The sequence below is a fragment of the Colletotrichum aenigma genome (assembly GCF_013390185.1).
Source record: "Colletotrichum aenigma strain Cg56 chromosome Unknown KSG_Cg56_contig03, whole genome shotgun sequence".
Taxonomy (NCBI): domain Eukaryota; kingdom Fungi; phylum Ascomycota; class Sordariomycetes; order Glomerellales; family Glomerellaceae; genus Colletotrichum; species Colletotrichum aenigma.
Genome location: NW_023500909.1, coordinates 6,284,373 through 6,312,300, shown reverse-complemented (window position 1 = coordinate 6,312,300; position 27,928 = coordinate 6,284,373). Strand labels below are relative to the sequence as shown.

Sequence of the window (27,928 nt, the reverse complement as noted above, 5' to 3'; positions counted from 1 at the left end):
CAAGGTGAAGCCAAGCAGTTTGTGAGGCGTGCCTTGGATTCTTCAGCTTTCCAGTCGGGCTGAAAGAGGCCCCGGCAAAATTCGGTATGTTTGTTGGTAGGTGGGTGTCATTCTCGCTGTCAAATTTACCCAGCTGAAATCGGTTGGTTCCAACACCAATTTCACAACAGGTTTGCTATTTCAGCCGGGGGCCTAGACCACATGGTTCGGGTAACCATGGGTTCTCCCAAGCCTTACTTTGAGGCACAGTTGTGAAAAAGGGTACCCGGTTGGTCTAGGACTTCCATCAGCTTAGTACTTCGTGGGGGCAGCCCTGTCCATTTTGAGAACTTCCTGGCAAACAAGATGCACCGCCGGGGCACAGGATCTAATGCAATGTCATACCATGCTCCTGACACAGCGAGAGAGCCAGATAAAACGCGATCGCCTACTCATCGCGCAAAAAAAAAAAAAAAAACTTTGCTTCTGTATGTCGAGCAGGGACAAATCTTGCGAAAATGAAGTATTCAACGACGATTCAGGACATCCCGTCTATCAGGGGTGGGAGTTTCTTCTTCCTGGTTGCAGTTGCAGCCTACATGCTTCTCAGCGTCAGTTGGGGTCCTTTCATCGATCATACATCGGAGCTGACAGATCACAGACTATTTTGGCGGGTCTACGATCGCCCCTCAGCCATGTGCCAGGCCCATGGCACACTCGGTTCTGTCGATGGAGACTGAAGGCAAGTCGGCTTACCGGAACTCGAATGACTTATATCTACAATCTTCACCAAAAATACGGAAAGCTGGTCAGAGTTGCCCCCAATGAGATTTCATGTGTCGATCTCGATTCGGTCATCCGGGTGTACAAGATGGGTGGTGGTTTCGAGAAAGCGCAGTGGGTTGGGAATTTCGCTGATAAGCTCCCGGCACTTTCTCTGTCCTTTCTCACCAACAAGCAGGAAGCGAAAGAGCGACGGAAGCTGCTTCAGCGGTCCTTTACACTTGCATCTTTGCGACAAAACTGGGAGAGTGAGATCCGTCAGAATGTGGAACTTGCCGTCTCGAAGATCAAAGACGAGGCGCTGCGGGGAACTGCCAATACTCACAAATGGTGGACATTGATGGCTGCGGACATCATCAGTCTTCTGTCTTTTGGCCAGTCTTTCGGTATGCTGGGATTGGGCAAGGTAAGAAAAGGATCGTCCTCCTTTCAAGAGTCGACTTTCGCTGATCTAGACCAAGAGCACCCTTTACATGCGGGCAATTGAGACCGCTTTGCTTGGAGCAGTTTTCAAAAGCGAACTCCCAGTTTTGCACTTCCTCTTCCGACTGATTCCCAAATCGTCGCTCCAGACAATATCTCGCTGCCTTGAACAGTGTGATGCGGTGGGAAAGGTCGGGGTCGAGAAGCTTTATCGGCAAGACGACAAGACCAGGAGTCTGTTCAAAGAAATGATCATCGACTGCGAGAGGGAGGGACGGCAATGGCTCGATGATGATACTGTGCGAATAGAGGCTGCGGGCATGATGGTCGCTGGGTCAGATACCACTGCCGCAGTTTTGACTTATCTGATTTGGTCCGTGTTGAAGCAGGAGGAACTACAAAGAAGACTCGAGGATGAGATATCTCAGCTAGGTGATGACTTCGATGATAAGACGCTGGACGACTGCCCTCTTCTCAATGCTGTAATTCAAGAGACGCTGCGGTTATATCCAGCGGTTCCATCGTCTCTACCCCGGACTGTTCCCGAGGAAGGTGCTACTCTGTCAGCTCACTACATCCCAGCAGGTACAGTGGTTTACAGCCCTGCCTACACCCTTCACAGAGACCCAGAGATATTCCATGAACCTCATCGGTATACCTATCCTGTCGTCTGATTTCATTCTAGAGTTAACCATGATCCTAGATTTAAGGCCGACCGTTTTCTAGACTCTGCGGGGGTCACATTGCGACAAAGGCAAGCTATGATACCTCTTGGTGGTGGATCGAGGGTCTGCATTGGCCAGCACTTGGCCATGATGGAACTTCGACTTTCTGCGGCGATCTTTTTTCGGGAATGTCGGGGGGCGAGGCTCAGCAGTAAAATGCCTGCAGACAGCATGGATGTTGTTGATTTTGTTCTTCTGTCTCCCAAACGCAGACGATGCGACATCACCTTGAATTTTCTATGAGTGTAAGCGACACGACATGCCGGAGAATTAAAAGTCCGCAACATTTCTGCAGTACACAGTCATAGACAGGTGGAACAAAGACTTCCTCCATCGTATCTGAGTCTATGCACAATGGACGAAACACTATGTACTCGGGTCGACGTACTAGGAAGTAGGAACTCCTCAGGAGCTTTCACTTGTAGCCAATTGAACTAACTTAGGCGCGCGTGTTATCAAAGTCATGCCGATCAAGCCGTCGAGCTGAAGAATACCTAGAAATATTCAGGATGTCTCTCGACTTCATTTTACATTTGCCAAACATCATGACCCCAGACCAACGTACACGACCAAGGATAACTTCAGTATCTGTCTTGTGTAACCAGCAACTTCTTCCATGGCTTTCAAAGCACCTCTTCGGGTCTGACGTCATATTAAGTCGAAGGATACGGCGCGAAGCCCCAGTCTTCTGCGTCCCTCATCAACTGGTCCGCCAATCCATCATCACCAGATGTCGCACCAACATACAGCCTAGTGAAAGCGACGTCACTCCAGTAGCTGTACTCAGTATCAGGTGGCACAAATACGACATCGCCCGTAAGGAGACTTTCTTTCTGCCCTGACACCAAGACCATCAACTGCCAGTCTAGGACCAACAACACTTGTGAGCCGCTCGGTTTGCGCAGTGGTACTTCGCTATCCAGCGCTCTCCTCCCGATTGTGAGATACTGATAGTAGCATTTCCGGACGTTTCATTCCTGCTCACCAGAGGCGCGATGACCTGTCCTTCGGAGCGATGAAGGAACGTTGGGCCCCGATTGTTGGCGACGAAGTACGGCTCATGTGGGTTACCCGGCAAATTACTATTACCATTATGCCAGGGCAACCCTTGGTTCGAGGTACCGTTTGTCATGTTGTGCGACAAGGCCGCATCTGGGGCAATCGTAATGTCAAAGCTTCCGTCAGCTGCTGCGGCAATGATCTCGTCCACAGGATAAGGCAAGGGTTGATCCGGCGGGAACGGTGCATCGAATTCGCTCGAAAAGGGTTCCGAGATGTTGTAAATCCATTTTCCAAACCCTCCTGGTGCTATGAAGCTCGCCATCAAGGTATCCGGCTCAGTGAACTGGAAAGAGTGGTTTTGGTTCTGAGGGACAGTAGCGAAGTCCGATGCCTGTAGCGCGCGCATCTCTCCATTGATCCACATCGTCATGCCTCCACGGATTGCGAAGAAGGTTTCGTAGTAGCGTTGGTGGCGGTGCTTGGTTATCTAGAGATTCTCCCTTCCGCTCTCCGTAAACAAGGTGAAAGCGCCACCTGAAGACTGATCTGTCACCAGGACCCTGTAAATGTCGGCCCCAATTTGATAAGCATCTCCGGTAGAGTATCGAAGTAAATATGGCCTAACATTCGAAGGAGCTCTTTCGACCACAAGAGAAGCAGGCTCCGGAGAGAAAGATGAAGCCGTTGCGAAAAGTCCAACAGCGGCTGCCAAGACAAGAAAGAAAGTATTAGCCATCGTAAAAGAACCAGATGAGTTCAACAGGATATTTTCAGTGATACTTCTCGTGTTGAGAGTGTGATCAGTGAAGCATTTCCGATGACCCGGTCCATTCCTCCTCCTTTTATATGCTGGATTCGGCGATTCCACATCATAGACAATACTCAGTCTTTTCCTTCCCGTTCAACGATTCTTTCCATGCAGCATGCTCAGAAACAATTGCCCGCTAAGATAGTAATTGATCGGGTGGGAGGCCGAGTGGGAAAATGGCTGACTGATATATAGCCTTCCGCTGACGTCAAAACACCACCCCCCCTTCGAGTTGAATTGCACTCTTGATGCTCCAGAAAGATGCCTAAGTCCTAAGACCTCGATTTTATGTACTTCAATGAAAGGGCGCCCGCTCATATTGTTCTACCCGTCGTTAAGGAAGGGCGTCCATGGGTCCTTGGGTAGCCTCTTCCGCTTCTCGAAAAATGTCACTTTCTCGCCACGTTCCGGGTTTCTAAGGGACAGACCTCTGATTTCCGATATGCTGAACACACGCTTGCGACTTGATTTTCGTTTGCCAAATTGCCTATGAATAACTATGAATCTCATGCATGCAATCGCTTATAAATCTTTGGGCCGGTGGGAGAGCGGCACCATGGACATTGCGTCGGAAAGGGAATTGGTCGCCTTGCCGGTGGGAGAGCAAGACGCGGACATTGAAATCACTCCAAAGGATCAATCAATAGCTCCGTGTTCGATTATTCGATACAACCTTATACGGTGATTTACATAACCCCTCAAGTGATATCCGGAGTCTCGCTTGTTCGTGTCAAGCTTTCGACCATCGAAACTCTATTTTGCCCAGATAGAAGTGACCGGATCGGCTGTCAAATATCACACAGCATCATCTTCATTAGCACGGTCTATGTTCAGTACGTAGGGTATGACTTCTGACGGTTAGAGACCACAGACTTATTTTCTGCGTCGTGATGTTAACCGAGACTAAAGCACAACTGCATAATAGTTATGTGCTGAAGCCTGGAGGCTTCAGCGGTCTCGGAGAGTTACAGGGGCTGAAAGGCCAATGGATAGATGACTGAACATGATATAGTCGGCAGTTTACTCATCCATTATTCAAAGCCTTGTCAGATTCAAGTCTACAAAAGCAGACAGACGGAAATGTTGGGGAATACCCCACCAACTCCGATACGACAAAGACAAGGATCGGAAAGCGTTTTCCGCGAAGCGTGTTTGTGACGCAATAAGTTGGGAGATCATCTTGGGTAGAAGCCTGGCGAGACCAGCATGTTATACAGCAGCCACGACCCTATTCCGTGTATGCCGAAGTTAGACTCTAATTTGCAAGCGGGAGAGTTTCTAGGGGGGCACTGATTCCAGTCAAAATGCTGACGATCTGAAGTACAAGGACGGAATGGAAGCTTACATTCGCGGAATAAATTGGATGGTGGACCTTCAGCTTTCTAAATCACAGCTTTTCAGATAGCGTAGTCCTATCATCGTCTTTCAACAGTCATCATCATCCCACCTCGAGGCTTTGCCTCTAGTCCTAGCTCTTGAAAGATAATATCTCCGTATGTCTGGTCCAAATCCGTGTACGAAGTTGTGGTTTTCGTACTCGGCGCCAACCCGTGGCACTTGAAAGAAAAGTCCACCAAGATCAGCGAAAAGATGATCTTCAACTCATTCATGGCAAGGTTTTCTCCCATACATGACCTCAGACCTCTCCCAAAGGTTCTGAACTGCGATCTCGGAATCTCATTGGGACCTAGCCACCGTTCAGGTGAGAAATTCGAGGGGTTCGGGAAGAATTGAGGATTGTAGTGTAGATCATGGCCGTTCATGCAAACCATCAAGCCGTTATCTATGGGGAAAGTCTCGCCATTATGGCTCACCGTTGCTTGTGGGGCGGCCTGCCTAACCGTAAATCCAATAGGAAACAGCCTCAAGATCTCTTTGATAACAGCCTCGGTGTATGGAAGCGTCTGCAACTTTTCTGGGTTGTTTGCAATGGAGCTCACGATGCTGTCAAAGTCGGACCCTAGGATATCTCTGTGCTCCTGAAGCATGGTTTCGACCACCGCCGGTGCCTCAGAAAGAAGCATAAAGGAAAACTGGGAAGCTTCTGTGAGAAGGTTGAACTGTCATAGTGATTAGAGGATCTTGTTAAGCTTACAAAAATGGTGTCTGTCGTCGTTCCATGCCCCCCGACAAGCAGATTCTTGATGCTGACCATGCATTAGCCAGTACTTGTATCAATATAGCAGGTTTGACTCACTTGGATAGAATCACAGCCTCGTCAACCTCTGACAGATTCCGAGCATTGGGTCGTTCTTTGCTTGCTTCTGATGGAGTCGGGAGGTGCTCGCGCAGCATCAAGTCCAAGATGGGCTGTGCACTTCGTCGGGACGATATGATTTCGTTTTGAGGCAATGCCACAAAGCGTTCTCGGATTTTCCTGGTCATTGAAATGTCAAGCTGTTTGGAGATTTTCTTCCTTCTCCACCAAATCTTCAAACGGGCGAACGGGTTGAGGATGACAGCCGGGTCGCTCTGGCTTTCCGCGAACGCCATCAACTCTCGCAGATCATCAAGGTCCTGGCTTCCATCTGTCTGAGCGTTGAGGGGGAAGTTGAAGATGATACGAAAGATGATATCGAAGACAAGCTTCGCTGCTACGTCCTCCAGAGAGAAGACCTCCCCGGTCTCAGATAGTTTATCCAGCAGGCTTCGAAATGGCATGCACTCCTCAGCCATCAAGCTTGCCAAGGAGCGGATATTTGCCCAAGAGAATGCCGGCAGTAACGTCGTGTGCGACTTCTTCCACAAAGGCCCATTCGAGTTTGCGATACCACCGTGGCCAACCACTGGCGTTAGTGTGTCGCCTGCGACAGGATGCCGAACAGCGCATTTGATGATCGCAGGCTGGTCGCACAACTCAGGCCGTGTCAAGATTACGCTTGGTGGTCCAATTGGCCAGAGGTCGAGGTAGAAAATTCCATCGAGGTTGTGTCGCCGTGCGAGCTCGGTGTAGTAAGCTTGCGGATGACAATTTGGTGGCAGTATTCCAGCTACGTCGCCAACTGCTTTGAGATGGCCGAGTAGCCAGCTGTGAGGCGGGCCTGGCTGTGACCGATCTTAGTCTTGGACAATAATTAGTCTAGCCCACGCTCTTGACTCACCAAATTTCGATAGAAGCGTCGTTGTTGATATCCTCGATATATGAAGCGGACAATCATGGCAAAGGCTGAGATGGCACCGACAGCAAACATCAGCCTATGCCAGGCCATTGCTCTCACCGTTTCCATCATTGTCTGATGGAATAAGCCAGCTTGCAGCGGAAAATTGAATCTGAGCGAAGACGAACTTCTTCAACGGGTAGATCCAGTCTCTTCGACTTATTGCTCGTCGGGGTGCGCGGGATGCGAAGTCGAAAGTTCTGATGCCAAAAGTCCCCCGTTTAGACATCGGGTTATATTTCCCGACTTCATGTCTTTTAAGCGAGTGGCCTCCACCTTCATCCGGGACGCAGAATACTCTGCTGTTAACGTGAAGCTTCAAGAAACCAAGAAAATTTCACGGATGATCGTTTTGACAACAGCCTTAGGCGCATTAACCTTGCATGGCCCTTCAGGGGCAAGGTCTAGATTTCCTAGTAACCACCAATGAGCGACAAGTCAATACTCGCGTATTTCAGCTTTCATGCGGGCCAGATGAGCTTGATACCACCTTATTCGAGGATTAAATGGTCTTCAGCAGTAACTGGCATGGGCCAGACTCAAATCGAGACGCATTGACGTAGGCACGCTATCGCAGACGCTATCACTGGAGACCAATGTGCGACCCTAAAGACTTTGTTGTGGAGCAATTGCGAGTAATGATGGGGACCGTTACATTGATCCCCATCTGATAAGATCAAATTTGATTGATAAGATGGAGAACTTACCGCATTGAGCTCTGTCTCCAGCCCGTCTTCACGATCTTCCGCGCGGGGTGGGAAAGCCGCGCCGGCTTCTTCCTTTCAACTCCCGACGAAGCATTTTTTGGCAGGCATCTAGGCAGTCGAAACATCTTGGCAGCATACAGTGCCCCTCATTCGTGAACCCTTGTTAACATTACAAAACGAGAACAGGATTTTCTTCAGCAATCGCAGGACTCATTGATGGATCGGGCTCCGGGAATTGCGCAGGTGGGCGGCAGGATGTGGTGTATATAAAATGCAATGGTTGATATTTGAACGCAAGGAGTGGAAAAGTGCGCTCCGTCCTGTAAACGAGTATCCCCTGAAAGGCCTTACAGCTTTGCGTCATGGCTTCAGTGGCGCCTGGAGGGACTGGGCTGCCCATCATCGCCCAGAACTCGACCGCGTTTGGTGGGTTTCTGCCCCCGGTTGAGTCAAATAAGGCTTTGACCATAGTTGCAATCTCGTTCATCTTCCTCCTTCTGCCATATGCGTTTCCCAACACCCCATTCCGACCACACATCAGCTCCGGCAAGAAGCCTGCAAAGGGATCGAGCCTCATTCCTCTTACTTGGTCTCACTTCAGAGGGGTCTTCGACGTCCTCAAATTCCTCACCGTGTCGTATGTGCCTTTTACTTGTGTAGAGGCCCACCAATAGTAGGCAAGGCTAACCCTTCTGATGTTTAGCGATCTCTTTCATCGAGCTTCACCACTTCAGATCAAGTGGTTCAACTTCAGCTGCTACATCGTTCAAGGCGCAAGCAACATCCGAACCACCTTCCAGAACAAGTCCCTCTCGACGTTCTTCTTTCAGGGCATCTTCGTCCATCGCGTCTTTCTGTTGCCTAAGAAAGACCTCGGCCTCTTCTGGACAGAAGAAGAAGAGGCAAAAGAAGATGGCCCATCCAAGCATGGTGAAGAAGAGGTCCGCAATGACTTCGGAGCCCGCAGTCATCACCACATCAGCAACCTCCTCTCTGGTCCAGGGACGAAGGGTTTCAATGACCGTTTCGACGAAGCGTTGGCGAAGAACATGCGAAGCTTGACTGCAGGCAACGCGGAACACGAGCTCCATGATCTGAAGGAGTCGTTAGATATGGAGATCGTGCGTTCTTTCATCGACACTCTATGTGGGCCTTACTTGCTGAAGGAGAACCCCATGTTTTTGGAGGACTGGCAATACGTCCACGACAACATTACCCTTCTGTTTCTCCGCCTTCCCAACTTCTTGATGAGTCGCATATATCAAGCTCGAGATAGGTGCCTCCGTGCTGTTCAAGAATGGAACGAGTGGGCAGTTGCGAACTTCCACCCCGACACCATCTCAGAGGACGGATTCGATCCTTACTGGGGCCATGCGTTCTTCCGCGATCGTACAGCCATGTACATCGATGTCGACCGATTTCCTTTCTCTTCTATCGCAGCTCACAACCTGGGGCTTCTCTGGGGGTATGTACAAGTCTCGCGTGTCCCTTCTCATACAAGTTCGTGACACTGACTTTTTCGCAGAGGCACAGCAAACTCCTCACCGGCCGCTTTCTGGGCCATCCTTGAGATATGCCGCGACCCAGAGCTTATGCGTGTGGTGAAGGAAGAGGTGGCAGACTGTCGCATTGCAGATGTCGATGGCGGACCTCGTTTCGACATGGAAAAGCTCTTGAAGAAGCCGATCTTGCAAGCCGTCTTTGCCGAGACCCTTCGCCTAAGAGTCCACGGCATCATCCCTCGCAAAACACCTGTCGATGGAGTGAACGTGCGGGGCTCCCTTATTCCCGGGCATCGGCTATTCTTCGTCAACTCGACTACTGAGCACATGAACCCATCTGTTTGGTGCACCGGGGCTGCCAGGAGCCACCCGCCCGAGGAGTTTTGGCCAGGGAGGTTCCTCTTGCCTGAGAAGACCAGCAGCGGAGAGTTTGTCTACAGCATCAACGGCAAGTCCGGATCGTGGCTGCCATTCGGAGGCGGAGCGCACATGTGCCCAGGACGATTCCTCGCGAAGCGCATTCTGATAGGATGCGTTGCTCATTTCATTACCTTATATGATTGTGAGATCACTTCTGATAAGGCGGTGCGTGGAGAGACGGGTATGAGCTTGAGAACCTTTGGCCTGGGAACTCTGCATCCTTCGGGCCACGTCGGAGCACGTCTCAAAGCCCGTAACACGAGTTCGACCTGAAGGCAGAAGATGAGGTGTGGTTCTGCAGCAGCCGCGTATCCAGGAATGCAACGGGATTTTGTGAATGAAAAATATTCGTAAAACAGAATAGATGACCTTCATACTCATACACGCCAACACCTTTGTCCGTTTCCAACAGCTTTTACCCTGGAACCAATCTCAAGTGGATGGCCCGATGATATCATGAAATGGTCTCGTTCCTCGTCTGCCAAGCCTAGCATGTCATAAATGTTGCGGCTGATCAGATCAAGTGCCGCCGTCTCACTTATCCTGTGTCTCCCATTGGCGTATGCAACCCCGGCGAGAAGTCCCAAGTCCCGAATGAGCCAATCTTCCTCGAGGCCGATGGCCGTCAGTACCCCCGCGTTGACGAGAACATCGATCGCCGTCCCGTTGGTCAGAGGTGCTCCTGTAAGGGCCCTTCGTTGATCCCACGAAACTGCAAAAGATTGCGACGGGGCGAGGATGACACCTACGCCAGCTGACGCGAGCTGTTCGGCAACGAGATGCGCTTCCGCACCGCCGACAACGACAAGCCTTAAATGCCTGCCACCCAGATGGGCCTCTTTGATGGTGTCCTCAATTGAAGACTTTACATCCAACAGAGCTGCGATGGTATCGGCACTATGCACAGTAACCGCTAGAGCCATCCTTCCCTGTATCACCGCACGAAGGAATGAAGCCTCTGAGAACTTCTCTTCAAAGTTGATGGGCTTTGCAGACGCAAGGGAGGCCACGGCTCTCAAGAGTTTGTTGCGCAGGTCACCGACGGCTGCAGACATAGACGGGATTCCATCGACTGCCCGTTTAGCTGAGAGGTCGAGCGTGTAGTGTAGCGCGGCATCTCGAGCAAAGATGGCCCCAGAGCCGAGTACCGTCTCCGCTCCGGTCAGGAACCCCGCACTGGTGCCGTGGTGGGTCGCGATGCCGGTGAACTTCGGGGCCGAGATAGCCCTTGTAACACCGTATCGATGGGCAACACGGAGTTTCTCTGTATCGAGTGCGAGACCATCAACCCCGCGGCTGAAGCGACCCCCGTCTGCTCCGTTGTCCGTGACACTCTCGGTCTCAATGTAGTTCAGACCTAGCGTCGAGCCAAAGGCGGTAAAGGCTGGTGAGAGATGCCCGTTCTTGACGTCGATCACAGCACCCTTGACCTTGGACGCGGTCTTGAGCTCACGGTCGCAGATTCCGACACAAGTAATCCTGCCATTGGAGACGGCCACGTTGTAGCCGTCTCCATCAGCGGCAACGCCTGCTTTTTCGACAGACATAAGAACCTTTGAGATACCAGTGAAGACCACGTCGCTGTTGATCATAGCTGACTCCTCCCCAATATTTCCGAGGTCCTCATCCGGTACAAGCGTCCCTTCAAATGGCTTCTGCAGTTCGAATGGACTCTCATACTGAGCTGTGCCATCAATCCAGACCTGAACCGGGGTCGCACCAACACTCAAAGGATCGCTGTCCCAAACGACGATATCGGCGTCATAGCCAGACTTGATCTTACCTAGGCGCTCACCAAGACCGAGTCGCTCTGCGGGGGCTGTTGTCACCGATGCAAGCGCCGCGTGGTATGGTAGTCCATATTTATAGGCTTTAGCGGCTTCGAAGACGACATGCTGGGCGTTCAGAACCGGGTTATCGCTGACGTAGATGGGAACGAGACCCGCATCATAGAGATGCTTGCCAGCATATTCGGAACCTATGGCGGCCTCGGCCTTATACCACATGTTATCGGCGAAGAGTGCTGATGCCGGTGGATCGTCACCCCAAGCCCGCTTCAGTATCTTTAAGACCAAGCCAAGTCAGCTGGAGTACAACATGTTGATACAAAAGGGGACCCACCTCAGGCACAAGATGAGTTTGGTGGGCGTGATGGAAAGCCCTGATTGGGAATTTGAACTCATTCGTATGGTCAACGAAGGCTTCGAGGTCGTTGATGGTGTAGCAGTGGGTGTGAACGTGGACCTGGCCACTTAAGAGAGCTACCAAGCCTTCCCATTCGAGCTCGAAGGGTAGATACGTCTTGACGTTATCCAGCCCATGGGCAGCATTTCGACACCAATCATCTTGTTCGCGCTTCAACTTGGTGGCGTGCTCAAAAGCTTGGCGAAGCTCCCAGCTCTCACCCAGGCGACTGTACGGACCACGCTCGCCAACTTTCCCGTGGATCTGCTTGGCGTTTTCACCGCAGGCCATCTTCATGTACCGCCACGTCCGATCCGGGTCTGCCAACATATCGATAACACTTGTTTCGTTTCGCCCATCCTGTCGTCCGATAGCATGCTTGATTGGGAAGGCCTCTCCACCGATGTTGTTGCTGGAGCCAGGGAGGATCAGTGACGTCGTCACGCCCCCGGACTTGATGACCTGAAGCTGATGATCCGTCGGCTGGATGCCGTCAATTATCCTGACATAGGGCGTGATGTCCTTCGAAAGTTCGCTGACATCCTCATTGCCGTGTATGGTCGGTAGAGAGTGTACAGCGGCATGGCTGTGCATATCGATGATGCCAGCAGTGAGGGGGCGGCCTTTAGCGTCGTAAACCAAAATATCCTCAGGCAACTCTTTCACCGCAATTGATTTAGCGACATCCTTGATGAGGCCGAATTCGACAAACACGTCTGCCTGTATCCAGCTGAAGTTCGCTGTCCCCTTGACCGGCTCCCCGGTCCAGACCGTCGCGTTCTTGATGAGAGTGGGCCTGTGGCCGTCAACATACCGGGAGTTCCTTGCCCGCCCGTACCCGGCGGGATCCACCGGTTTGTGATGCAGTTCGGCGCATGTTGCGAGATCTTCTTTGAGTTGCGCGATTGAGAGGCCATGCACGTTAGATTCGGAGTTCGAATATCTCCCAATGGATGATATTTGCCGCCATTGCGCGTAGACGATGAACGCGAGGCAAGCCAGGCCAAACACGCGCAGGAATCGCGACCTGCGGGGTAATTGGAGACGGGATTTCGAACCCCTCACGGAGCTGGTGGCGGGGTTTTCGCCAATGGCGCTGTAGGGAGGAAGCTCATTCTTTCCGGCGAACATGGGCTGCTGATTCGATGGCAGATTCGTCTGATGGGACAATTTGACGTGGACGACAGAGCCACTGGAAGGTCGAGGGACGGGCATGTTTATTTCAGCGGGATGGTGTTCGACACGAGCACCTTGAGGGGCTGGACCCCCTGAAAGACAGGGATGTTGGAGACGGAAGAGCTCGCCTACAGCTAGACTAAGTGAGCTAAGAGAATCCAGGTCAGTTGAGCGGAGCTCGGCATGTTGGAGGAGGGATCGAGAAACCCTCGTTTCGTCAGTGATCGAGGATCGAACGTCTGTGGACTGGATGGTTGTTATTCTCAGTCATTATCAATGAGTGCATTTTGGTCATTTGCACCTCAAAGTTAAGAACAATTCTGTTCTTTCGGTACATCTCGGCCATGTCTAAAACCACAGAAGAGTGTGGGGTCATTGGCGTCACGGTCGCATCATCTGGTAGCTTTACGTCCAAGAAATCAATGTTTTTACACAAACAATGTGCATGTATTCATTTGACTATTTGTATTGTTTACGGCCAAGAAAGGGACAAGTTTCAATGCCCCTCATTGGTGAATGCTTTGCTTAGTGAGCCTCGACCAGGGCCTCCTTCACCAAGGGCTCCTTCTGGACGTCCTCAACCTTCGCCTTGGCCAGCTCAGGCTGGGAGTACGGGGTCCACTCCTCATCGGCAGACATGCCACCGTACAGCATAGACGGCGGGGCAAGAGCCTGGATATCAGGGGTAGCCTTGAACAGGAAGAACTTCTCGTCGTGCCACTGGCCAGCAGTGATGTAGCGGCCCTCGCTGTCCTTGAACATGGTGTCGTTCTCGGCACGGAGGAAGTAAGCAATGGAGTAGCGGTGCTCATCCGGGCGGAAGGGCACGACACGGTGGATGCAGGACATGAAGGTGTGGCCACTAGCAAAGCGCAGCGAGTCGCCGACGTTGATGATGGCGCAGCCGGGCTTGGGGGCGACGAAGCCGAACTCCTTGGTTCCGGGAGGGCGGATCTGCAGGCCCCACTCCTCGGCGAAGAGGAGTGTCAGGGAGGAGATATCGGTGTGCTTCTGGTGGCCGATCTCCTTGTCCTTGAGAGGATCGGCCGGGACGTAGTGCATCATGGCCAGGGTGGAGGTGGAGGGGCGGTCGTTGCGGTGGGCGTTCTCGTAGCGGGAGGCGCCGGTGAGGCCCATCGCGGAGGAGAGACCGGAGAGGATCGCCTTGGTGACGATGTTGGAGCCGGAGATGGCATTGCGGAGGACGCGCTTGTCGGTGTCGTTCTTGAGGATGGCGGGGAACTTGGGGTCCTTGCGCTGGATCTCGTCTCTGGAGACCTTTGGGGTATGTAAGTGACTCGCGTAAGTGGCGGAGCGGGGATGATGCCGATCTCACCTTGAACATCTCATATCCGTCTCTGGTGTTGGGAAGACCGCCGGTGCGGGAGCCGACGCCCTCGTAGCTAATTGGCTTGTTAGTCTAACCATTGTTATCGTCTGCGGATTGAGCATATACTCCTTACCCAAGGTGTGCGGTGACGAGGCCGAGCTCGTTCTTCTCCTCAATGGGGTGGTCGAAGTAGCGGTGCATCATCTTCAGCGTCTGGTGCTGGTCATCGAGGAATCTCTGGCCATCGAGGCTGTCGAGGTCCAGGTAGAAGAAGCCGGACTCGCGACAGCATCGGAGCAGGTTCTCGAGCTCAGCGGGCTCCTGGGAAAGGACTCGTCCGAAGTCGACAGTCTCCATGGGGTAGATGGGGACGCGCTTCCCCGCCCACTCGACGGTCTGCGGGACTTCGGTGGAGACACCCATGATGTATGTTCAGATAACCTTAAGAGGAGATGGAGTTGAAAGATGGGGATATTCCGTGGAGCGCTAAAGTCAGTGAGAACAGCTTTGAAGATGGACAAAAGCTCTTTCGCGTTCGAGCTCTTTTGAGAGCTTCCGACCCCTCCTTTTTATAAGCTCTCGCCCAAGAGGACTAGACCCTGGATACGAGAGCTCTTGCATAGGCGCGCTACTGGCACAGCATTCGCCCCTCACGATCAGCCAACGCTGCCACGGCGTAAACATACCCGCCCACATCTCATCATGTCTTATCCTCCTTCCACATTGTTGTAGATTAACACCGTCTCCATAGAGTGAGACCTACACTAGAGTTTCATGCAGTCGTGCGGGGTCTCGGTCCAATCGGCACCTGTCCCCATATCACATGTGTGGCTGCGCCGGCCGGACTAACGCTGAAAACAATAGGCCATGACAGCTTCCTCGCAGCTTGGAGGAGCTTTCTTGGCCATTTCCAGAGAGGAACAGAGCTCCTTCGGCGCCTACTCCGTATCAAAAGTGGGAACTCGACCAAATAGCTTGCCCTGTAGGCGATGGCAACTTCGCGCCGCGACCGCGCATCTTTTGGCTCCGTTTCGTGTCTCACTATACTCAATCGGATACGATCCGTCGCATGCAGGGCGTAGGATTGCACCATTTTTCTTGGCTCTTATCACTTCCACAAAAAGCCGCATCGTGGTCTCAGCCAGCCCCAAAAAGAGCGAAGAAGAAACTATCGTCCCTATTGCAATATCCAAGTTTAGCCAAATACGTGTACCCAGACAGTTGGCCTGGGCAGAGCCCAACACCCCGCTCTCGGCAGATTGCTTTACGTGCTTTGAATGGTAGAAGGCGACGCGAGATGCGATCCCACCTTGTCGGCCTTTTATCCGACACTAATAACGCCAAGCCCGGCAGATGCCCATCTTGAGAGATAATTGCTTATTCATTGGACCAGATCACAGGCAAGGGACGCACGATGTCTCAATTCAGTGAGCTCTCGGATCTTCTTGGCAACCGGGGAAGACAATCAATCTCTCTTGAAGAAGACAACGAAACAGAGAAGTGAGCATAGAGAAGTCATCATCATCGCACGGTCGTGAGCCACGTTGTCACGGACCAAAGTTAATCTTGCAGCCCCCAACTGGAAGCACAGGCAGAGCTCCCGATGCTGACAGCCAGCCCTCCGAGCTGTCGCCACGCGGCGACCCGGGAGCACCCGCCTGAAGACCCCTGGCTAGGATCTGACACTAGTGGTTGGCCATCATTTCATGTTGCTCTGGCGATGCGGGGTACACGCAGGTGGGCGGCGTCCGCGGGTGAGGCCAGCCCGCCGGGCGAAAAGTATCCTCTTACGTACATGAGATGGAGATGGTCAATAATCGGAGGAAAGGTCCCGTTCCAAAGGCCCCCACGCGGTAAGTGAGACGAACACCTCGTGGAACTGAGACTGGTTCAGACGACAATGTCTGAGAACGCGCGGCGACAGTTCCTTGGGTCCGGACACGTCAATGAAATCTACGTCAGACCATACGGGTTCACGATCAAGCGACGTAAGCGACAATTAAGCCGAGTTGGCGAGTACATTGCCAGATTTCACGGCGCATGTTTCGTCAGTCTTGGCCCCTTACCGATGTTGTACGCAATTCTTCAAAATGGCTATTTTCTGGCCGATCGAGCTGTCCAAGGAGGAAACCCGACGGTCCTCCAATCACGTAGGCAAGGGTTTATCACGAGACGTTGCAGAGGGAGACTTGGCATACATGAAGCAAGGCAACTGATGAAACCTTATCTTAATTCCGCTGACTCTCAAGTGCTGAAGAATGTCTAAACGGAGTGAATAAGTTTGCGAAATGACGACTTAAGTCCGGTTTCCCTCGTGTCAAATACTTCCGACTCCGCTTTCTCTTGTCGGATTGATGCAAACTCCGTCTCGAAATCCATTTGGGAAGGTGAGATGACCCGAGACTTGAGGTAAAACTTAAAGAAGACGTACAACGCTGCATATTGATTAGCTCGCTGACAAATCTTAGCAGGCGAGGGGAGATATTTTACCAGCAAAGATGAAGACGTTCAGATAACAGGTCAAAAATCCCGAAGCCGTGAAGTTTCCGGTAGTGAAGACGTCAAAGCCAGAGAAAAAGACAACCAAAACAACAGCAACTAGCGTGATCCATGACACGTAAGGCTGTCCAGGGCTTCGATAGGGAAGATCTGCGATCTCAACGTCAGCGAACGTTCTGGGAGATTGATGCGGAACTGGGGTCTTACCTTTCCGAGAATGCCCTTGCGCCTTCAGTCCTGCATAGAACCGGAGATAGGTGACCTCAATGACAATCCAGCCAATAAGACCAGCGACTGTTGTGATGTTCACGAACCAACCAAACACAACGGAAGTGTTGTTTCCAACATTCAGGTACACAAGCGGAAATAAGACGCATGTCAAAGCCACAGCGACATAAGGTGTTCCAAAGCGGTTACACCGTTGGAGGATCCTCGGGGCATGGCCATCGCAGCTGAGACCATAAAGCGTTCTAGAGGCAATGAAGACGCAGGCTGATCCACTGCTGATTGCAGATGTGCAGACGACAGCGTTGATGATCGATGGCAAGACAGACACGCCAGAGCGAGTGAAGGCGATGACGAATGGGGATTGCTGAGCCGTGCCAGTTGAGACACTCAGAGCCGGGTCGTTGGACGGACTACAAGTCGGTCAGCTTCAGAGTTGCGAATGAGGCCCAACAAAGCAACTTACACAATCATCCCAACAATAAGAATGCTCAGAACATAGAAGACAAAGACCCGAAAGAAAGTCTTTCTAGTCGCTGCAGGAATAATCTTCCTCGGATGGCGAGTCTCAGAGCCAGAAATGGCCACGACTTGGATGTTGCCGTAGCTGAAGGCAGCAGATAGCAACACTTTCCAGAAAGCCAGGAAGCCTCCAGCTGAGCCAGAAACAATATAGCTGTTGAAGGCTCCGGGGTCTTGCCAGTAACGGAAACCAAGACGCTCATGATTGGGCCCGCCGCCGAGGTTGATCACTAGTCCGCCAATGATGAGGCCAATGATGGTCATTATCTTGAGAGAAGCAAACACAACTTCAGTTTCGCCATAAAGCCTGACCCCGGCAAAGTTCACGACGATGATGAAAAAGAGAAAGACAGTAATCCAAACAGCTGGGTTGACTGAGGTGTTCCAGAATTGAACAAGAGTTGCCGCTGCACTGATCTCAGCCGGCACCGAAATTGCCATGGTGTACCCTAATTCCTAAGCATCAGTCAAGCTGCTCTCAAGTCTGCAGAACTCTACAACTTACAAAAGTTCCATCCGGTCGCAGCGCCCAGAGCTGGCTCTACAAACTTCGTCGCATGTCGGATAAAGCCGCCAGTCGCCGGCATGAAAGATGTGATCTCGCCCGTGGTGTATGAAACGCCTGCCGTAACGAATCCCATTACAATATAGGCTAGCAGTGCACCTGCGGGTCCTGCAGTTGCAATCACCGAGCCTGAGCTGAGGAATAGACCAGTTCCCTTGCGTTAAATGTCAAGAAAATAGCCAAAAGTTTGAGAGAACACCAACAACTCACGATCATTCCTGCAATCGCAATCATGTTGATATGCCGGGAGCTCAAGTCGCGCTTAATCCCGCCCTCTGCGTCTGACACAGACACATTCTGCCCTCCGTCCAAGTCTGGCATCGGGGCCGTGTCTGACGCCGCATCGTATTTCTCTTTCCCCTCCATTGCATACGAGGTGATTCCAAAGTCACAGACTTTGAATTTTGGGGCTCACTATGAGCTGAGTTGTGTTTCGCTCAAATTCACAGCATGCACTGTTAACCATGCGACCCGGCAGCGGGTCAGGCGTGGTTGGCCATGTTATATCCGCAGTTGTGTCTTTGACCCTGAGTTAAGCAACCGGCATGGCGTTGCTACCGGGCCAGGGGACTGCTGCATTGGGGATCACCGGACGAACTTATCTGCTAGTATCCGCGGCCTATCAAGATAGTCGGGGGTTTACCGACTTTTAGGACGCCGGTGCGGGGCTCGATTGGTCATTTAGGACGCCGGGCGATATCGCGGGGCTGTCGTTACAGGGACTTGCCATCGGTAAAATCGTCAGTAAGATAAGACGACTCGCCGAGACTTATTGTTGAATGCCTGGTCAGCCGAACCTTTACTGAGATCTCAAGGAAATTTAGCAATGGCATCTGAAACAGCGGCACCCGATGAGTTCCAACTCTTTGACCTTCGGGTCGAAGTTGTTTGCCCGCCAGGCAAGCGAATCATGTGTGGGGCAAAGGAGGGCGACCATTTCACCCTGAAAGGCGAGATGTTGTACCTGCCTCCGGATCAAGGAATCAGCATATACAGCTTAGGTATGTCTAGTTTTCAGAAGATGAGAGACGGTAGTGCAGTGAATAATGATGGCTACAGCATCCGTACTGCCACTTCTCGCGGCCAAGCAGAGAGTCACCCACAAACATGACTGGATGACCAGCGACGCCTTAATTGCTTGCCCTGATCCATGCTGCCCCTCTCAGCTAAAGATCATCCGAGAGGGAATCCGAACTTTTCGCCATTCCGAGACAACGGCTGTGCCCTTGACAGGAAATTCATGAATTTAAAGGAGGTTTTGAGTTTGTAAGGTAGACAAGGAATGATGGAATAGACATTCATGAATCTGATCAATCAATGGTATTTTCAAGACTTCAATTGTGCCTAACTATTGGCTACTCTTATCCAAAGAAAACCCCATCTTGAGCACTGAATCCAGCTTCCGCGATGAGACTCGCCCAAGTAGCTTCTTCTGCAGACTCGAAAGTCAGTCCTGTCCCAGCAATGTTTGCGCCCCTTATCGGTGCAATGAAACTGGCTGTCTCGCCAGAATCCCATCGCGAGTCGTCACAATTTGGCTGCGTGCTTGATATCGTGGAATGTTCGCCTGCTTCTACCGCAATACTCTGATCTTGTCCCCTGCCATGGACGTGTGGCCTTTCTTTCGGAAACCTTGTAGTGATGTTGTCGAGAAACTTAGCTTGCAGTGCACAACTCGAACCAGGCGGAGCGGCCTGCTGGGAGAACACCACCGCCGCGCCAGAAATGGCGCTCTTGATGGCAGGCTCGATTTGACGAGTTACTGATTCTGGCGCAGACATCAGGAGCTGTATTTCTTGTTGTCAGTTTGGTACTTGGTTGGATGACCTACAAGAGTGGATTACCTTGATCAAGAAAGCGGCGCTGTACGCTGTCATCACATGGACTGAATCTTGGGCAAAATACAGCCAAGATGAATGGCGGCATATGAGATGCAGCATCTCCAAAGCACTCGAGAAGCTGACCCATAGTGCTTCCATGCGGTGTGAGGACCCTTCATCCGGCTGACCTAGAGTCTCTTGGAGGGGTAAGGAGAAGAGCTGTAGCCGGAGATGGGTTCCGTAGAATTGGATCAAGAAAGGATGACAGCTGTCTGTGTGGAAATGTTAGCGGCACTCAAGCCCTGGAGTTATTGTGGCCCATCTTACCTTCATCGGCCAGCTTTAGCCATCTTCCCTCCCATTCTTCTATTCTCCCGTTGATGATGGCGAGAAGGGACTCGAGCGTATGGAGCTGGCCTGCACGAGCCCTATTTGATCTCGAACCCAGTAAGCGAAAGACTTCTGAACTAAGAAGTCGCAGGGTAACTAAAGCACCGAGGAGACGATCATTTGAGATAGCCGTAGGGTCCTTGCACCACGCCTCCACAGACTCAATGAACCCACTCCTCTCAATCATCCATGGCTTTCCAGTTTGTAGACTCATGCTGGTAGGAGTTAGTCAGTTGTCGCCTTATCCGCCCCTCTAGCTAGCACGCTCACCTTCGGTCATATACGAACAAAACAAGCCATGTTCTCTCAATATTTCTCGCTTCCCGAATTTCGTGATCAGTCCCGATATCGGAAGTTTTGAGGCTGTACGGGGCAAGCCGGTGCCAGCCCAACTCCATTCCCATTCTGATGATGTATCCCAAGTACATCCACGCACGCGTATCTTCGGGGTCTTTCCAGTAAGTCATGATCATGATTGCTTGAGCCGTCTCGATCGACTTCGAGCCTCTACGAAAACTGTCGGCAAGCATATCCTCTGCATGATCCCGGAGCTTCTTGTTGAGAGCAGGATTGAAAGCCTTGGCCGCCGCGGCGAGTATGACAGTCACAAGAAAAGCAGATTTCTTCCTCACGCGACTGAAACTGTGTAGATGCGGATCTAGCTGGCTGATATATGGGTTAAGAGTGACCATGAAACTGTGTGTATTGTTAGTGAGCGTCTTCACAGGTCTGGATGGAGACACTACTTCTCAAATAGGGACGAAGCAATGGACAGATTGACCAAGCCAAGTTGAATAGGATCGTCTGAAGGAATTGCCAGATCGTCTTCTCTAGTCTCTGGTATTGTTATATCCGACGCGTTCAAGATGCTTCCCAGACAAAACCCCTTTCTTGTAGTTTGACTCTTGAATATTCCGGCTGGTTGGAGCGTACCGTTATCCCAGTCGGGACTTTTTTGAACTGCCGTCGCTGCAGCAGAGTCATCATACGGTTGTTCAGTTGAACTCGTCTGATCAGGTGGAGGGGTGCTGGCGAGGTGCTTCGAGGAGGTGCTGTGTCTCTTCGCAATCCTAAACCCCCAAATTGAGCGTCAACTACCTGGTTTTGTGTGATGTGACTGTTCGAACGACGCAACGCACCGTGTTCCAGGCTTCCTTCCCCGGCGATGATCCTGAAAAACGCAATTAAGCGACTTGCGCGAACAACGCGCACATATTGTCTCATTCTCCCCAACAACACATCGCATCTTAACAGTTCTGCACGGCAAGCACGCCTTCACACTTGAATTGGCCATCAGCTCATCAGCATTTGCGCATTGACGCATCGCGTCGTACCCGAGAAGCTTACACGGACTTTGGGCCCCGCGGAGCCTCACTGAGGGCCTCCATAGTCTCTTTTCGGCCAGGCAACGTCGATTGATTGGATTGAACTGTGCGGTCAACAGACTGGCGATAGTTGCCGCCGTCGGTGTCTTATTGATCAGATGAAGCCCGGTCAAATTTCGGAAAACCCCACCCGCGGTATCTCGTCGGCTCTTCACCAAGGGTCCCCGCGGTCATGTCTCATGATAAGTTATCGGCGCTACTCCCAAAACGTCCCCTCCGCTTCCCCGCTTCCGACTGGCTCCCTGCCAACTCCGATAACAAGCTCTCGCCGGCATTCCACAGGCCGGTTTGAACGCCGGCGACGGGAATCCTTAACGACATTGGCTTATTCCCGCGCTGTGACGACAACGCTTGCATCTGAGTCGAGATTGTGTTTGTACGACGCAATTTGGCAGTATCGTGACGCCGGGCACTGCATCGACGATTGTATCTTTTCCTTAGACAATTCACTGCCAACTTCGACCGTCAAGATGGCAGCAGGTACAGGGGCCAGCAGGGTCAAGACGGCCCATGTCAACATGATGACCGACAGCATCATTACGAATATGACGCCTGAGGGAATGCGGGTTATCATGCGCTCATTGTTGGCGTCTCATCCAGAAATCACGTCCACATTCGAAGCAGAGACGAGGAGCTACATCCAAGATGTGGCTCTTCCGAAATTCCAGGCTCAGTCTAGAGGTCTGGATACGTCGTCATTGAAAGCGACTCAGAAGACAATTCGGTGCATGATGGGATGCGGCCTCAGTCACGAGAGCATCACCCTCATGGGCAACTTGACTATGCAGGGTGTCGATCTACTCCTCAGCCAAGGGACGAGCACGGAAGAGTTTCTAGCATCCATCGACGGAGATGTTGTGCAGCTGATAACTGCAATAGAAAAGACCCTGCTCTCAGCTGGGCGCTCTAAACTTCTGGACGAGGAGCGAAAACTCCTCGACAGCCTGCACCAAGCCCTGGTTGACTGTAAGGCAACCACAAACGAGAAAGGTCTTGATTATCCTTACACGCGGGCATTGACGACAACTTGCATCCTCCTGGAAGTCCCGATCCCAGCCTTCGACGACCTCAATACGCCAGAAAATACCCTGCAGGTCACTCCTCCCGAAGCCAAAGAGACCTTCGAGATGAACGGGCGCAAACTCCCCAGAATCTTCTCGGGTCTGTGGCAGATGTCGAGTCCATCGTGGGGTTCAGCACCAACTTCCAAAATCATCGCCCAGTTCTCCCAATATGTCAGCTCTGGATTGGTTGCTTTCGACATGGCTGACCACTACGGCGATGCGGAGATTGTCTTTGTGAGTTGCCTCGAGGCCTTCTGATAAGATCTGAAACCTAGCTAACAGTACATCTAGGGACGTTTCAACGCTTCGTATCCTGTCAAGGGAGCGACGTTCGCCGGTACCAAGTACTGCGTGTTCAATCCTGTGACCGTCACTCGTGAGGTTATTCAGGCCAACGTATCTGAGAGATGCAGGCGACTGCGAACGGACAAGATTGACTTGCTGCAATTTCACTGGCAATTTGTGAGTCTCAAGCTATTATTGAGCATGTTTTGGAAGTCCACAGCCTGACCAAAACATAGTACGAGGACCCTCAATACATCAATGCATTGCAGTTCTTGGCAGAAGACTCACGAGTTGGGACTTTGGGTCTTTGCAACTTTGATACGCACCACATGGAGAACATTCTTTCTCATAACATCAAGATTTATTCAAATCAGGTCCAGGTAATGAACCTCCGAATTCACAATTGAGGGCGGGTGAGCTGACATGCTTCTAGTTCTCTCTAATTGATTCCAGACCAGTCGTGGGCATGGCCGAGGTGTGTGAGAAGCACAATGTAAAGCTTCTCACGTACGGGACTTTGGTAAGTTTGCCCGGGATGAACTCATCATGTTCACCAAATAGGTGCTAATCATCCGATCACAGTGTGGTGGTTTCCTTGCCGAGAAGTGGCTCGGTAAGGATGAACCTGATCTGTACGCCGAGACAATCACCCCAAGCCAGCGCAAGTACTACGCCATGATCAAAAGCTGGGGTGGATGGGAGCTCTACCAAGAGCTTTTGCGTACATTGAAATCAGTGAGCTCCAAGCACGGCGTCAGTCTCTCCACGGTTGCGATTCGCTGGGTCCTGGACTTCCCCTACGTCGGCGCCGTCATTGTGGGTGCTCGTATGGGTATTAGTGAGCACGCGGACGAGAATACGGCTGCGCTCGGCTGGTCTCTGGATGAAGATGATCGAACCTCGATTGAACAAATTCTGAAGAGAAGCAAGAGGATGGAGATGTTTGAGGACATGGGCGACTGCGGTGGAGAATATCGCTAGACTCTTTAGCCCAAACCTGGGCAACGTAGCCTAGGAGCGCAGCGTTGCCTGATTAACTTCATTTTACCCTCGTCTGTTATCTGAGATATTGAATGATAGCACTCAGTGCCTGACTATGGAATTCGATATCTGGAAACTCCAATCTTGCCGATGATATTCCCGGGGCCATGGCACTGGTAAATCCAGTCGATATGAGAAAGCCAGGATTACCTTGCAAGCAGAACATCAACTCCGGTTTCCGGGGACGCGGGCTGCAAATCGCATTTAGCCGGAGCCATATCTTCCATGCCTATCAGTGGAGTTGACGTCCGATATGCCAATGGCGATGCCGAATATTAGGGTTGCAGTGGCCGGTAATCTAAGATAATGAGAGCTGGAGTTGAGAGGCCGGCGCGGGGACCAGCCCGCACACCGCCCATCAACCCCGGTCCGAAGGATCACGAGGTCAAAGAGGGTCAAATTAAACAACAGATGAACGATAGCAGGCACCATATATGCAGTGCAAATGTCATGCAGGAGTAGAAATTCGAGTCCATGGAGCCATCTATGGTCCAACCCCAGATTGTTGAATTACTGGCGTTCTGCGGACATCTTCGCGGTTCACAGACGGCATCATGAGGGCCTCGTCAACGCTAATACTCGCCTCATGGGCGTCAACTTCTCTGGCAGTGCAGCCATGGCTGGACAAGACACTCCCATTTGAAGAGCGTCTTGATTTATTCATCGCGCAGCTCAATGACACTCAGAAGCATGCCATGGTCCAAGGCGACACGGAGGTAAGCCTTCATCATCCACTGTCTTCTCCTCATGATACTGACAACATCAAAGCTTACCGACAATGGAACTGGCGTCAACGCTTGCATTGGCCACATTCAAGGCAACTCGACCCTCGGCATCCCGGACATCTGCATGGGCGACGGCCCGGCAGGAGTCGGCAACTCTTTGAACAACGTCACGGCCTTCCCAGCCCCTGTCATGGCCGCATCGTCGTGGAACACCTCCATCCAGTACGACTACGGCCAGGCGCTCGCACAGGAGCACATGGGAAAAGGGCGTAACATCGTCCTCGCTCCGACAATCAACATCCTCCGCTCACCGCTGTGGGCTCGCGCGGCCGAGACTCTCTCCGAGGACCCCTGGCTGACTGCCCGCATGGCCGTTGCGGTGACGCAGGGAATCCAGAGCCAGGGCGCGCTGGCTTGCCCGAAGCATTTTGCGGCGTACAATCAGGACACCAACCGCTTTGGACTCGGCCCTGAGTGGGTCACGGTGAACGCGGTCGTCGACGAGCGGACTATGCACGAGTTGTATCTGCCTGCCTTCAAGGCAAGTGTGCAAGAGGCCGACGCGGCTTGCGTGATGTGCTCATACAATCGACTGAACGGCGATTTCACCTGCGAGAATGATTGGCTTCTTAACACCACGCTGCGCCAGGAATGGGGCTTTGAAGGTTTCGTGGTCGCGGACTGGTATTTCTCGACGAGGAGCACGGTCCCTGCCGTCATGGCCGGGTTGGATATCTCCATGCCTGGTGGGGATTTGACGGACAGTTATGGCTTCCCTGCGTACTATGGAGATCTGCTCGTGCAAGCAGTCAACAACGGGTCTGTTCCGAGAGAGCGCATTGATGATATGGTCAAGAGGCTCTGGAGGTACATGTTCAAACTGGGACAGGTTGACAACCCCGTCACTGGCGACTCGACGGCTCATGTTCGCACACAGGAGCACCTGGACCTTGCACAGAAAATGGTGGAAGAGGGTGCAGTGCTTCTCAAGAACGAGGACAGCACATTGCCTCTATCACCTGAGAAATACACCAAGATTGCCGTTTTTGGCATTGGTGCGACGACCGAGAACCAAGTCTCCGAGAACCACGGAGGCTTTGTCATTGACTCCACCATGGTTGTTCAGGCACCGTTTGATGCGCTTTCTCGACGTGGGAGTGCCGAGAATATCTCGGTCAAGTACTCAGAAGCGTACCCCGGCACGGGGCAGTTTCCCACCATCCCATCATCAATGTTCAAGGACGGTGGCGTGAATGTGACGTACTACAAGACGACCGACTTTTCCGGCCCCGTCAATGCGACCGAGATCATCCCGAATATCACTATTGCGAGCTATCCCTCGCAGTTGTGGCAGGCATACCCAGACTTCTTCTCCGCCGTATACGAGGGAATCTTCCTGCCCAACACGACCGGCACCTACCACTTTTCCATGTATGGACAAGGAACTGCCCTTCTTTACTTGGATGAAGTCCTCATCGCGAACATGTCGTATGCCAATTTCGGCAACTTCGTTCAAGGCACGGCAGATCTCAGGGCCGGAGCCGAAGTCAAGCTCACGTTGAAATACGACATGGGCTACTCGCTCTCGACCGGGGGATACGGAATCACTCTTGGCGTGGACGTTGGCAACCAGACAAGAGACTCAGATGCCGACGAACTTGCTCAATGGGCTGATATCAGCATCGTCTTTGCCTCCGATCGGTTGTCCGAGGGTGCCGACAGTGGGCTTGGTCTGTCGCTTCCAGGCGACCAAGACGCGCTCATCAGCAGGCTTGCTGGAAAGTCGAAAAAGACGGTTGTCGTTCTGAATTCCAACTCTGCTGTTCTCATGCCCTGGCTTGAGGATGTGGACGCGGTGATGGACATCTGGTACCCCGGTCAGCAAGTCGGCCTGGCTCTGGAGCGTCTCCTCTTCGGCGATATTAGCCCCAGTGGAAAGCTGCCGATGACATTTCCAGCCAAGCTGAACGACACCATCCAGATCAACACTGCCATCGATGTTCCTTACGCTGAGGGGCTGTTCGTCGGTTACAAGGCCTTCGACAAGAGTGGTGTCGAGCCCCTTTTTCCGTTTGGACACGGCTTGACATACTCCAACTTCAGCCTGAGCGATCTCAAGATTTCGAGCAATGAGAGCACCGTCATCTCTACAGTCACATTGACCAACCAAGGCTCGATAGACGCACAAGAGGTTGTTCAGCTGTATGTTGGATATCCTGACGAGGCAAAGGAGCCGCCCAAGCTGCTGAAGGCTTTCGCCAAGGTGGAGGTCCCAGCTGGCAGCAGTAAAGACGTGGAATTGGTTGTTTCCAAGAATGATCTGAAGATCTGGGATCAGCAAATACGCGGCGAAAAGTTCGTGGAAGGTCTGTATCACTTTATGGTAGGCTTTTCTGCGGGGGATGTCAAACTGGAAGAAACGTTGCAATTAGAGTAGCCCTCGAGAGAGTAATCCTTTGTTTGAATTGAAGAGTTTGAAGTTATACAAAGATATCTTTTGCACTTCTGTTTTTTTTAATGTCACCTTTGATTCTTGTTACTTTGTCAGACTCTTGTTGGCTGTGGAAGTCTAAAAAGCCCTGTCCAACTCTTTTGTTTTCAATTTCAAACCTACACATCTAATGTGATGAGCATCTCGACTTCTATACTCAACCCATTAGCTCGTAAACTCAGCTTCAATTATTACTTTGCATGAACACTAACTCTTCTTCCGATGCAGGCCTCAGCTTTGATCCATGAATCCAGGAGTTTGATTGACTTGGTCTTGGATGCATAAGTATCCATGGGTGGCTTTGTACCTCGCACATCCAACTTGTTCACATCCTTTTGCCGGCTTATTATGCGCCTCCTTGCTGCTGGTCCCAAGTGACCATGCGTAGCACGCACATCCCTTTGCCATGTGATCAACTGAACACTGAGTCTTCAAGCGGGCCCATACCTCATCACCACCAAGCCGCACCAGCATGCAACCATCACCAGCCGCACGGGATGAACCCTAGGACCCGCGTCACCACCCACGCCCACGCCCACGCCCACGATACTGATATTCAATATTCAGAGTTTTCATGGCGCAAGGTAAAACCTCCAGCTGAGTTCAGAAGGAAGTGGGAAAATCTCTTCCAGTTGTGGCTTCCTAACATCGACGCATCTCACCTTGCTTCTCACCTTGCCTCGCCTCAGGTCTTGGCAGCCCCTGAAAACGAACACAAC

The 27,928-nt window shown here is 51.9% G+C and overlaps 10 protein-coding genes across 10 annotated transcripts; 5 read left to right on the top strand and 5 right to left on the bottom strand.

Annotated features, from left to right (window-relative positions):
* Positions 1–497: 497 nt before the first annotated feature.
* On the top strand, positions 498–1,859 carry cypX-2 (Cytochrome P450 monooxygenase cypX; the record flags this gene model as incomplete). Its single annotated transcript, XM_037320931.1, has 3 exons — positions 498–590; positions 641–1,168; positions 1,224–1,859. The coding sequence occupies 3 exons, from the start codon at positions 498–500 to the stop codon at positions 1,857–1,859; spliced, it is 1,257 nt and encodes a 418-aa protein (XP_037182220.1).
* A 3,276-nt stretch (positions 1,860–5,135) lies between these two features.
* Positions 5,136–6,929, bottom strand: stcS-5 (putative sterigmatocystin biosynthesis P450 monooxygenase stcS; the record flags this gene model as incomplete). Its single annotated transcript, XM_037320930.1, has 4 exons — positions 5,136–5,780; positions 5,816–5,867; positions 5,918–6,765; positions 6,822–6,929. The coding sequence occupies 4 exons, from the start codon at positions 6,927–6,929 to the stop codon at positions 5,136–5,138; spliced, it is 1,653 nt and encodes a 550-aa protein (XP_037181281.1).
* Positions 6,930–7,947: 1,018 nt separating this feature from the next.
* CGCA056_v005678 (25-hydroxycholesterol 7-alpha-hydroxylase) lies at positions 7,948–9,780 on the top strand (the record flags this gene model as incomplete). Its single annotated transcript, XM_037320929.1, has 3 exons — positions 7,948–8,222; positions 8,289–9,050; positions 9,111–9,780. 3 exons carry the CDS (start codon positions 7,948–7,950, stop codon positions 9,778–9,780), a joined length of 1,707 nt encoding a protein of 568 aa, XP_037181282.1.
* Positions 9,781–9,884: 104 nt separating this feature from the next.
* On the bottom strand, positions 9,885–12,906 carry CGCA056_v005677 (uncharacterized protein; the record flags this gene model as incomplete). The annotated part of the gene is made up of 2 exons (XM_037320928.1): positions 9,885–11,570; positions 11,629–12,906. The coding sequence occupies 2 exons, from the start codon at positions 12,904–12,906 to the stop codon at positions 9,885–9,887; spliced, it is 2,964 nt and encodes a 987-aa protein (XP_037181273.1).
* A 486-nt stretch (positions 12,907–13,392) lies between these two features.
* On the bottom strand, positions 13,393–14,620 carry vrtI (Oxidoreductase vrtI; the record flags this gene model as incomplete). Its single annotated transcript, XM_037320927.1, has 3 exons — positions 13,393–14,145; positions 14,204–14,270; positions 14,331–14,620. 3 exons carry the CDS (start codon positions 14,618–14,620, stop codon positions 13,393–13,395), a joined length of 1,110 nt encoding a protein of 369 aa, XP_037181274.1.
* Positions 14,621–16,459: 1,839 nt separating this feature from the next.
* On the bottom strand, positions 16,460–18,374 carry PUT4-1 (Proline-specific permease; the record flags this gene model as incomplete). The annotated part of the gene is made up of 6 exons (XM_037320926.1): positions 16,460–16,632; positions 16,688–16,846; positions 16,904–17,334; positions 17,388–17,892; positions 17,949–18,162; positions 18,219–18,374. The coding sequence occupies 6 exons, from the start codon at positions 18,372–18,374 to the stop codon at positions 16,460–16,462; spliced, it is 1,638 nt and encodes a 545-aa protein (XP_037181275.1).
* A 460-nt stretch (positions 18,375–18,834) lies between these two features.
* On the top strand, positions 18,835–19,252 carry CGCA056_v005674 (uncharacterized protein; the record flags this gene model as incomplete). Its single annotated transcript, XM_037320925.1, has 2 exons — positions 18,835–19,009; positions 19,068–19,252. The coding sequence occupies 2 exons, from the start codon at positions 18,835–18,837 to the stop codon at positions 19,250–19,252; spliced, it is 360 nt and encodes a 119-aa protein (XP_037181276.1).
* Positions 19,253–19,369: 117 nt separating this feature from the next.
* On the bottom strand, positions 19,370–21,606 carry priB-0 (Protein priB; the record flags this gene model as incomplete). The annotated part of the gene is made up of 6 exons (XM_037320924.1): positions 19,370–19,440; positions 19,690–19,795; positions 19,853–20,100; positions 20,156–20,433; positions 20,489–20,914; positions 21,566–21,606. The coding sequence occupies 6 exons, from the start codon at positions 21,604–21,606 to the stop codon at positions 19,370–19,372; spliced, it is 1,170 nt and encodes a 389-aa protein (XP_037181277.1).
* Positions 21,607–22,073: 467 nt separating this feature from the next.
* Positions 22,074–23,933, top strand: CGCA056_v005672 (putative oxidoreductase; the record flags this gene model as incomplete). The annotated part of the gene is made up of 5 exons (XM_037320923.1): positions 22,074–22,901; positions 22,959–23,129; positions 23,189–23,332; positions 23,386–23,472; positions 23,535–23,933. The coding sequence occupies 5 exons, from the start codon at positions 22,074–22,076 to the stop codon at positions 23,931–23,933; spliced, it is 1,629 nt and encodes a 542-aa protein (XP_037181278.1).
* Positions 23,934–24,547: 614 nt separating this feature from the next.
* On the top strand, positions 24,548–27,155 carry cbg-1-0 (Beta-glucosidase; the record flags this gene model as incomplete). The annotated part of the gene is made up of 2 exons (XM_037320922.1): positions 24,548–24,709; positions 24,762–27,155. 2 exons carry the CDS (start codon positions 24,548–24,550, stop codon positions 27,153–27,155), a joined length of 2,556 nt encoding a protein of 851 aa, XP_037181279.1.
* Positions 27,156–27,928: the final 773 nt, after the last annotated feature.